The 11,951-nt window shown below is 30.4% G+C and overlaps 1 protein-coding gene across 1 annotated transcript; it reads right to left on the minus strand.

The window, feature by feature from the left end:
* Positions 1–2,228: 2,228 nt before the first annotated feature.
* Positions 2,229–10,645, minus strand: LOC134688300 (baculoviral IAP repeat-containing protein 7-A-like). The gene is made up of 3 exons (XM_063548872.1): positions 10,544–10,645; positions 7,513–8,138; positions 2,229–6,959 (listed from the first exon to the last, which is right to left on the minus strand). Exons 2-3 carry the CDS (start codon positions 8,111–8,113, stop codon positions 6,832–6,834), a joined length of 729 nt encoding a protein of 242 aa, XP_063404942.1. The 5' UTR covers positions 8,114–8,138; positions 10,544–10,645; the 3' UTR covers positions 2,229–6,831.
* Positions 10,646–11,951: the final 1,306 nt, after the last annotated feature.

Below are 11,951 nucleotides of genomic sequence, written 5' to 3' on the forward strand. Positions count from 1 at the left end.
AAGATGTAAAAAAACTGCTTGTTATCACTGAATGGTAAAGATTATTTTAATTTATCAGTTGGTAGTAAAAAGTGAATATACATTGTATATTGTATATATAACAAAGATTTATGTTGATTCTGGACAAAGAAAGATAACTCCAAATAAAAAAAATTCTTACAATTAGATATTTCTAGCTTACTATTCTGGACAAAGAAAGATAACTCTTATTAAAAACAAAATTGCTATTTCACAATATTTTGCAATAAGATATTTCTTGCCATTGCGCAATACTGTGCAATTGAAAAGACTTGCTATTGCACAAAACTTAATATAATAATTTTAGATCCTGATTTGGACCAACTTGAAAACTGGGCCCATAATCAAAAATCTAAGTACATGTTTGGATTCAGCATATCAAAGAACCCCAAGATTTCAATTTTTGTTAAAATCAAACTAAGTTTAATTATGGACCCTTTGGACATTAATGTAGACCAATTTGAAAACAAGACCAAAAATGAGGAATCTACATAAACAGTTAGATTTGGCATATCAAAGAACCCCATTTATTCAATTTTTGCTGAAATCAAACAAAGTTTAATTTTGGACCCCGATTTGGACCAACTTGAAAACTGGGCCGATAATCAAGAATCTAAGTACATTTTTAGATTCAGCATATCAAAGAACCCAAACGATTAATTTTTTGTCAAAATCAAACGAAGTTTAATTTTGGACCCTTTGAACCTTAATGTAGACCAATTTGAAAAAGGGACAAAAGTTAAAAATCTACATACACAGTTAGATTCGGCATATCAAAGAACCCCAATTATTCAATTTTGATGAAATCAAACAAAGTTTAATTTTGGACCCTTTGGGCCCCTTATTCCTAAACTGTTGGGACCAAAACTCCCAAAATCATTACCAACCTTCCTTTTATGGTCATAAACCTTGTGTTTAAATTTCATAGATTTCTATTTACTTATACTAAAGTTATGGTGCGAAAACCAAGAAAAATGCTTATTTGGGTCCCTTTTTGGCCCCTTATTCCTAAACTGTTGTGACCAAAACTCCCAAAATCAATACCAACCTTCCTTTTGTGGTCATAAACATTGTGTTTAAATTTCATTATTTTCTATTTACTTAAACTAAAGTTATTATGCGAAAACCAAGAATAATGCTTATTTGGGCCCTTTTGTGGCCCCTAATTCCTACACTGTTGAAACCAAAACTCCCAAAATCAATCCCAACCTTTCTTTTGTGGTCATAAACCTTGTGTCAAAATTTCATAGATTTCTATTAACTTAAACTAAAGTTATAGTGCGAAAACCAAGAAAATGCTTATTTGGGCCCTTTTTGGCCCCTAATTCCTAAAATGTTGGGACCAAAACTCCCAAAATCAATACCAACCTTCCTTTTGTGGTCATAAACCTTGTGATAAAATTTTATAGATTTATATTCACTTTTACTTAAGTTAGAGTGCGAAAACTAAAAGTATTCGGACGACGACGACGACGACGACGACGACGACGCCAACGTGATAGCAATATACGACGAAATTTTTTTCAAAATTTGCGGTCGTATAAAAACCACAATTATGTCAAATATTTGCAAAGTAACCTCAAAAAATTTTTGAATACGTATTGTATATGTCAAAAGGTCTGCAATTTAAGATATGGTAAATACATTCTCTCAAAAACATTAAACTGTGAACAGCAAAGTGGTTTTAAATACAAATGACAAAACCATAATTTAGCGAAAGTGTACAAAACTGGTAGAATCTTGCATTTTCTCCTTGATTTGTCCATAAGGATCACTTAACACTCAGTTTATCCTTTCGGTAAAAATAAAGAGATAAAGATTGATCAGGGATTCAACTATGGAAGACATCCTGGAATGAACATGCACCCTCTCAAAATATGTCAGAAGTCTGTAGTCCAGTGGTTGTCTTGGGTTCGTGTATGCCATATATGATTTTTCGAAAATAGTTTTGTCAAAAATTAGGCCATTAGTTATTTTTTCGTGATCATCTATCTCCTGTCAGGGTTTTTCATAGCCAACTATACGGTGTGGATTCTCCTTATTGTTGAAAGATGAACAGTAGCCTGTAATTAGTTATGTCCATTTCATTTGAACTCTGGTCGGTTCTGGTCTCATTGGGAGTCATAACACATCTAGTTATTCTTGTAATGAACATGTAACCTTTCACATTTCTTTTATGCAAATTATTGCAATAATAAGCAAAATACATATTAATCAAATATATTTATTCAAAACAAAAATTAAAACAGAAAGAAATATAAATAAAACAAATTCAGTAATTAACATAGTATACCTTTCAGGTTATCAATAGGTCTAAATTTAAAGATCAAATACTAAATAAAATATTTCACATCATGATTTTTTTACGATAAAATACCCAGGGAAGATCCTAAAAATGAAACAACAGAACTTAATCCCAAATCTTCTTTTATGCATATAATAATTAACCTTTTTGGAAATCAATTTTGACAAAGTACATGTTTTGTTGTAATTGAAGGATAAAACAAAAAATAAAGAAAGGTTCAAAAGGCCAAATATTTGCATAAAATGTCATCTTTATGTCATTTGGATTTAACCTTTTTCAACAGACCTTTTAATACGATGAAATATGCAGTTCTCTATTTCTGTATTTCACAAATATGTGTAGTACCTTTCACAAATAGGTATTGCACCATGGACCAATTCTTTTACTTCTAACCTTTTGCTTTTCCAACTACATGTATATTAACTAAAATCGGCAAGTCTTATGTTTAATTACAATGAAAAGTAATATAAATGACGATACCAAATACTTCTTTATCTTGAAATTATTGTTTGATAAGGAAAACAATTGTTACTGTACATACAGATCTGAAATACTTTAAAGATTTCCCTTTGGGCATTTTATCTATATTTTTTGCTTGAAGCTAACTAGTTTTGAATGTCTCATAACCAATATATTACACAATCCACTATGACCTAATAAGGTATAAACAACCTCATTTTATTCCATATTTTGTAAATGTGTAGCTTGAATCTCCATATAAAGATAGCATTATGTCGGTGTAACAGTTATTTTGTTGAAATATTTCCAGGTCAGATCAATTATATTTAATAAATAAGATCAAAGAACCACAATTATGTTCAATATTTGCAATTTAAACTCAAAAGAAATGTGTAATGCCTTTTATGTCAAAAGGTCAATACATTTTCTGTAAATCTTGGAATTCAAGAGAACACTTTGCTATTAGGTCAAAAATGAACTATGTAATATTTATATTCCACTGACAGATACTATGAAAAACACATGAGTATCTATTTATCTTTTACTTACTTTGAATACTTAACAGATCTTATAACATTAACTATTGTATACACTGTATTATCAAATATACTAGTACACGGTCAGCATGTGACATTGAACAACCAATCGAATTCTTTGATATCTATAAAAGGTAGGATAACTACAATGATCCTCCTTTAGTTTGTTATGTTTGTAAATTTATAATTTTGAATGACACAAATATAGACCACAGTGAACATGCAGGAACATTAATATTTACGAATGCATAGCTATTCTTTATATATATTTCTAAACACATGCTAAAAGAAAATTCGTGTATAGGATTCTAGGTTATCATCTTCTTGTTCAAATGATTCCAATTAATTTGTTGATGTTCATGATTTTATAAATGAGAGACAAATTAATTTCAAATGAAGTTTATATTTGCTATATTTAAGTTACGGCTTCATGACTACATCTTTAATAAAGATAATAAAACAAGATGAGAAAATTCAATGCTAGATTATTTGGAAAGAAGTATGTTAAGGAGCTCATACTTATAGTCCTAAACTTTGACCTATGTCATCTTCATCTGAAAACCCATAGTATAAATCAGAAATACTAAGACTTCAGATCAAGCATTTATTTTTCCTTCACCATATTAACTGTTGCTTTAAACAGTTGTGAAAGCTTACTAAAAAATTACTTTCTTCAAGAAATATCCATAATGAATAGCTGAACATCCAAAATATTTGTGTGTTGTCCTTACTTATGCTGCAAATCATTAATGTTGTATAATAATGAGGCATAATCTTTTCTCAATTTGGCAAAAATCTGACACAATTATCAACATAAAAAATTATCACTTTAACAAAATAATCAGCAAACACATGACATATCACATGCGTATGGTTGTAACATAATAAGCATGAAACGATTTAATAGTTGGAAATGACTCATCTTTGCTAGCCAAGAGTTACGACCAAGTCCCCTCCTTCACAAGCCTTTGCTAGCAAAGATGGAAATTATAATGATTTCATTACAGAAATGCTGGTACTAAATGAAGAAAAATTGACCTACCTGATATAAAATTGAGGTTAATATGTTACAATATGGAAGAAAAGCAATACCATGTTTAAGCTACAGACAGAAGAAAATCTATAAAGTTTTCAAAGTAATTTAAGTCTAGGTTTACTATGTTTATATAATATGAACAACTATCAAAAATTTTAAAATGTATTACACAATTATATTCAATGCCTCAGCATTTCTTCAGGTAAAACATAAAATGAAAGGAATAAAATGCTGATTCAAAACTTAAGATTACCAAAAGAGGATGAATACATTTACATTCCAAAGTGTACAAAACGTACACTTGGAAGGTGGTAAAAAAAATCAACAATTTTACCATACGCTTTTTTTTTAAATCAATTTCCGGAATATATATCTAAGAAACATTTGTATTTCAGTTCATTTCGATGCAAATTTCTATATTAAAAAAAATATAATAGATATAATCTTCTTTTCATTATGAATAAATTATTCTTGTCTTGAAATCTGGAAAATGGTTGATATACACTTTTTGAGGGATGTTGGGGAGTATGAAATTAGTTATTAAAGGTACCAGGATTATAATTTAATATGCCAGACCCGCGTTGCGTCTACATAAGACATATCAGTGATGCTCAGATCAAAAAAGTAATTAAGCCAAAACTGAAAAGTGTATGTTTTGTACACTTTGGAAAATGGTTGACAATTATGGATGACCCCTTATATATAAAGGCACACTAAATGTACTTAAACCACTATATGAAATGTAAACATAGTCACAATCATACAAGAACACACTACAACCATTAAATACAACTACTGAAAGAGACACTCAAAGACAAATATGTGCATGTCCCATGTCAGGAATCTTATCAATGATTGTGTTTGTCATATATCTTTTTAAAAAAATCCAATTCAAGGAACTGATGACATATTGGTAAATGTTTATGCTTAATTTAATTACAAGTCTCTTTCGAAAAAAATAAAGCTTAGCATATTGTAAAATTTGTTTTTCAATATCTTTTAAGAAAAATATGCCAGAGGTGACAGTTCCCAAATATAAAAGTCATTGCTATTGCCAGAAGATCTACAGATGTTACTATGAATTTCTCACTCAGTCACATCCAAATGGAATTTGATATTCAATCCAAAAGGGGGGTTAGTCGTATTACTAAATTTCTTTTTACGGTACAATGATCAAAATTCTGTACTTTGTCAACCTTTAATAACTGTCATGACTGTGGATTCATACTTTTTTTGGATCCAAAAATTGCATTTTTCATGAACATTTGAATTGATACATTTGCCAAAGTCTGCATACATGATGATAGAAATTTATGCTTCCTTGGATATAAAAATCAGTGGTTTTCATAAACCTGAGAAATCCATGTAAATTGTTATCCCACAATAATTTAATTTGGGAAAGAAAGTGTCTGCTGATTGGCTGATGTTGTTTTGTATATCAGCTCATAGACATAATTTTGTCATGTGACTGTGATGTCATCAACATATTTTTCATTGTTTACTCAAGTTTAGAATGGAATAAAGAATTAAATTATAAGAAATGACTAATATTTTTCTGTTTATTCAAAATAACATAAACAAAAGTACACAGATGCCCCCATCCGCACTTTCATTTTCTGTGTTCATTGGATCGTGAAAATTTAATAAAATGTCTAATTTGGCATTAAAACTAGAATGATCATATCATAAGGAACATGTTGACGAAGTTTCAAGTTGATTTGGACTTCAACTTCATCAAAAACTACCTCAACCAAAAATTTAACCAAAACTTTAATGAGGGTGGTAAAGGGGGAGTGCTTGCACAAAAAAAACGTGAAATAAGACATAATTTCACGTTGAACGTGAAATAATTTCTGTAATGAACGTTGCACGAAAAATAAATACTTTTATGTGAACCTTTTGTGACTATGTCACTGTCTTCTTGTATATATTTACTCTTTATTTTACTTGATATTCCCGATTTAGTATGCACATTTATGATATAATTGGTTTACATCTTTTAAAAAAGTATTTCTTGACAATCCCTACCAAGTGTTTAAATGTTATTTGAAAAATAGCAAGCACGCAAAATAAGACTTTGAAAATCACGATGCACGTAAAATTAAATAAGCAGAACACATTGAACGAGGCACCCGTCTTGCACGACTGAACGTCAAATAAAAAATTAAAAACAGTGATCAAGTTGCACGAAAATAACCCTTTACCACCCTCTTTAACCTGAAACATGTGAAACCGGATAGACAGACGGACGAATGAACAGACCGAGGCACAGACCAGAAAACATAATGCCCATAAATTGGGCATAAAAATATGGTGTACACTTTAAAATAACCCGCTATGCCGGTTATAATGTGTACACAACATTTTTGATGTTATTTCTTCATAGACAGAAAAATATTAGTCATTCCTTAAATAATAATGAATCCAAATGTAATGTTATAATGGTAGATTATGAGACTTAGTTGTAACTAATTTCTTCACTCATACTCAATGCTGTTATAACACTTTGGAAACCATTTCTTGTGCTCTGCTTTTGCTATATCTCCCTCATCCCATTCTTCTAGTATGCCACCACACAAGAAACATTGGCATTTATCCCCTGAATCTAAAAACATATTGAGAACAATAAATTTTGTGTTATTCTAGATTTCAAGATGAATTATATACATACTGATTAATAAATGTATGCAAACAATTTTTACAGTCATGACAGTAACAACAAAATACTAAAAATAAGCTAAATTAAAAATGTTTAGAACAAACAAAATATTTGAAAATATCTTTTAATCATGTTAATTGACTTGATTTTTTTGTTAATAAAATCTGAGACAACTATAACACATGAGTTATACATGTAGTAGTCTCAGATAAAATGTATATAGCTTTGCATTTTATCTCATAAACAAATAGGTCATGAAAGATGATATTTCTTCTGGAATAAATTCATAACTGAAATCGAAGTTGTTGGTTGTCAATTGCATAAAGTTATGCAAGTGAATAATGAAATAATTTCTTCAAAGGGTTACATTTTATTTCAGACACAAAAGCATTTTCAGTAGTTTATGATAAAAGACAATACTAATTTTAACATGTTTAATGAAATGATTGAAAATCAGATAAAGTTTATAATATTTTTATTATCTTTACATCAAACAAACCTTTGTAGTATAGTCCTGCAGTTGCTAGTTCATCAGGTTTTAGATGATGATCACTTGGCCAATTTACATAACTTTCCAATCTTTTATTGTACAAGGAAAACTTTGGATTATAAACCGTTGGCACAGGTGTAGATTTTTCCACCAGATCTTTTTGCTCATTCAGACATCCAAAATCATGTGGTTGATGAACATGTGAATCTTGTGGTGCATAATCTTGTTTGTCACTCTCATCAAAATATCCAATACCATCAGTCTCAAGGTCATTTTCATCATCACTCGACACAATATCATCCCTCACCTTTTCACAATTCCCAAAATGTCTTTTATGTTGGTCATGAACACTATCACCACTCTCCCACCCACTTAATACTCCCCCACAATACGCACACTGAACTTTATCACTCACTCCTAAGTAATAAAATCCATCTTTAATCAAATCATTACAACCGATTGATGCATCTCTTGGCCATGTATCAAAAGTGGTTCTTCTTCTGGTTTCACTATTTCTCAGAGGTTCTAATCGGTCTAAAGGATGCTGTGGTATCTCATCATATCCCCTATGGTGATCATGTATATTCAGTATGTTCATTGTTGAAAGCATTCTGGATGGATTACAATCTTTTCAACTATGCAAAAAAAAAATCTTGAGTATTTTTGATTTCAGGTAAAGTAATACTGTAAATTAGAAATTATTGGGAGGTTTTGATTATTGAGATAAATGTGACAGGGTAATAATCATAATTTTAACTTGCATTTTAAAAGTTTTTGAAATGAGTTCAACAGGATTTTTCTCAATATCCCAAAAATTAAAATTGTATTAACGTTCTTAAATGACAAAATCACGATAATAAATGCCCACAATAATTTCTGATTTTACAGTAATCACATGTTAAATATTTTTCCATCTTTTTTTTTCTTTTTTTCAAATTGGTATAAATTAAGATCCTTCCAGAAATATATACATTGTATGTAGAGGATATCAATAAATACAAGAAAGAGAGAAAAAAACAAATGCTTACACTGATATTACAGTACATCCTGATATGTATGAGATCTTGGTTAAAATACTGATGAGAAAGTTTCATGCTAAGAGCATGAATAGAAACAGTTGGGGCCATAATAAATAATAGGTTTGTTTGTCCAAACGCTACCTACCCAGAAAAAAGCTGCCTACTCAAATTCTTTTATTGTCCTGATTTGAAGAAGGTTTTTTTAATCAAATAGGCATGAAGACTAATAAACATGTGATACTTCAATTTCTTTTTTTTTAAAAAAAAAGAAAATGCCTACCTACCTACTCACTGTCTCAACCTTTAAGTAGGGTTTGGGCATACCAAAATATTTTTAAGTGTGGCCTGGGTACAGACCAAGTATGACATAAACTAAATGTCAATCTAATGCTCTGTGCATAGATGTCTTTATCAACCTGTTGAGAAGGGCAAATAATACTTTCCAAGATTTTTTTACAGATTGAGTCAAAGTTAACCACAGGAGTTTGAAATCCTATCAATAACAGGTTAAAAATATACCAAACTCAACTATCACAGAAGAGCTTCTCTCAAAGAGAGAAGCCATGCACATCTTTCAAATAGCTATTCATTAAACCAGAGAAATATAAGCTACCACTGTATTATATGTCTCTGATAAAATGTTCACAATATAGATATTAGAAAGAAATAAACTTGACTGATTTAACATCACAATGCAATGTCCACAATATATCATATTTTAACATTTAGAGCAAATATAGGCCTACTATAAGTATCTCAGAGCAAATAAAATATGTTCTGAGAATCAATTTCTTTAAAAATGAATAATAAATTTGGATTAAACTAATGACAAATTGTTCTAAATATTAAAATTTTCAGTTTCTGGAATTCTTTTTAATTTTTTTAATGAAAGTTTAACATATGTTTAATAATTAACCCAGAAAAATGCTGATTTACAAATATAATCATGCAGGTATGTTTGAAATAATTATCCAAATAAAACATTTCAATGTTATGATCATGATCATTATCCAAAACATTTAACAATGTATAGTTTACATGGTTTATAGTCTCCTTAATTTTCATAAGACAAAATTTTTAAGACTTCCTTTTATAAATAGATGGTCTCACTTTGAACATGTAAAATCTTTAAAACTTCTTACTTCACTTACGGCCAAACAAGAGGCATAATAGTACAATAAATTTAACAACAAATATAATTAAAGCATTAACAGACTGTTCTTCTTCTTCTTTAAGTTTTCCAGTTTTCCATCTGAATAAAGATGATTAATAACTGGTGCATACGTGGCCTATTTATTAAAATTAAGTTTATATTTTAGTTATTTACAAACGGTGCAAAGAACAGATGTAGTGATTAAAACTATGTACATGAGATGAAGTTTTTTAAATAATAGAAGAGAGAACAGCATATGTTAGCTGATCTCTGAAAGAGTCGGCTGTCTGTGTATTTGCTACTGAGGTTGGTAAAAGATTCCATTGAGTTATTGTGAATGGGAAAAATGAAAATCTGTACGAGTCTTTTGATGTATAAATGTGTCTGAAGGTGTGAGAATGTTACAGATATATAATTTATATACATATGAAGTTGATGTAATTGCAGCTCGAAGTTGAACATTACAAATATATGATTAGTTGAATACAGACATACAAATGTAACAATATTTATTTTGCTAATATTCCTCAGATAAAAGAATGCAACATTGGATAATCTCCCTTTAACAGGACAAAATTTCACATGGAAATTTGTCCCACTCTGAACAATATTTCAAAAATTGGGACAAATGTTCATGATACAAAGTCATAAACTTATGTCTTTAGGGACAACACTTCGATGTACACAAAGACAGTACTGAAAACCATAACTACGTCTCAGGTGAGGCTAAACACTAATCGAAAGTTAGAATCATGTACGAACCTAAAATTAAATCTAAACAAGAAAGGTTTTAAGTTCTAACATTCTCATGAGAAAATAAATAACATTACAATAATTCACTTATATTATAGAGAGATATTTTGTTTACCTGCTTACTCGATTTCAGGAGTGACGGAAAGGCTAGGTTATTTCCAAAGCGTTATTTTTAGCATTGGGGACTTTCGCAATCGTAAATTCTCGGCAGTTCTCGTGAATGACTACGAATGGTTATCTACATATATTGATTTGTATTGATAATAGATAAATTACATCATTATGATCAGCTGATCAGATATGATTACTGTGCATATTATTAAAATGATAATACATGTACACTCTCCTACATAAAACCCCAATCTTCAATATAAAGCCGGACAGACGTACTATATTTTTACGTCACAAAGTGAACATGCTCTATAAATATCTCCATGTATAATAAGTGTGGACACAGATGAGTGTGGATAGTATGTTTGGATGTTTGACAGTGTTTTATTTTGAGGTTTTATATGACAAAGGGAGTTCGATGTTTTCCCTATATGGAGTTATTAACTATGTTGCACGATGACAACCAACGTGAGCAATAGGAGTGTTGTTTATTTAATATTTATTATTTTATGTTCAAGACGGGCACGGCAGCCGAGACACTATATTTGCATAAATTACCAAATTATTATGATAGAATATGTTCCACATCTTTGATTTTCGGATACATTTTGTAGCTAGGAGAGCAACACATAATAGATTCATTATTCCATGTGATTTTTTTTAATGGAAGATGTTATCTGAGAACATGATATAGCCTGTAATTCAGTGGTTGTCGCACCGTCAGTATTTGAGGGGGATTTTCCCCATGGAGGCTCACAATTGGAACTTTGAAATAGCGATTTTGTCCTCAAATTAAAACAAAACAATCAATTTTACTATTGGTGTAGCATTGTGAAAGTATGAAGAAGCAAATAAAAACCATAAAAATAAGTTTGGAGGCCCCCTTACAGGTTTTGTATGACCATGACAATCATCTTTCACGTAAAACCCCCATGGACATTTTGATGTTGGCAGGTATGATTACATATGTGTTTTTCGTGTATATTTTGTACATAAGGCCATGAGTTTTCTCTTTTGAATTGTCAAGTTTACATTGTCATATCCACAGGCACTTGTCTCAGAAAAAATACCTATATATACCTGAATATAACATTACAAGGTATATAGGAAAAACATTCTGAGACAAGTGCCTGTGGTCTCATCAGCCAAAAGGGCCTTTTATAGCTGACTATGCGGTATGGGCTTTGCTTATTGTTGAAGGCCGTACAGTGACCGAAAGTTGTTAATGTCAGTTTCATTTTGGTCTCTTGTGTGTAGTTGTCTCATTAGCAATCATTCCACATCTTCTTTTTTTATCATACTACATGGTTGGATCAGAAGTCCTAAAATAAGACATGAATTTTATTATCGTATTTTAAGAGGGGGCAATAGGGGGTCAATTAGACAGGTAAAAAACACCAATATTTTGGCAA

Source organism: Mytilus trossulus, chromosome 10, assembly GCF_036588685.1.
Source record: "Mytilus trossulus isolate FHL-02 chromosome 10, PNRI_Mtr1.1.1.hap1, whole genome shotgun sequence".
NCBI classification, from domain to species: domain Eukaryota; kingdom Metazoa; phylum Mollusca; class Bivalvia; order Mytilida; family Mytilidae; genus Mytilus; species Mytilus trossulus.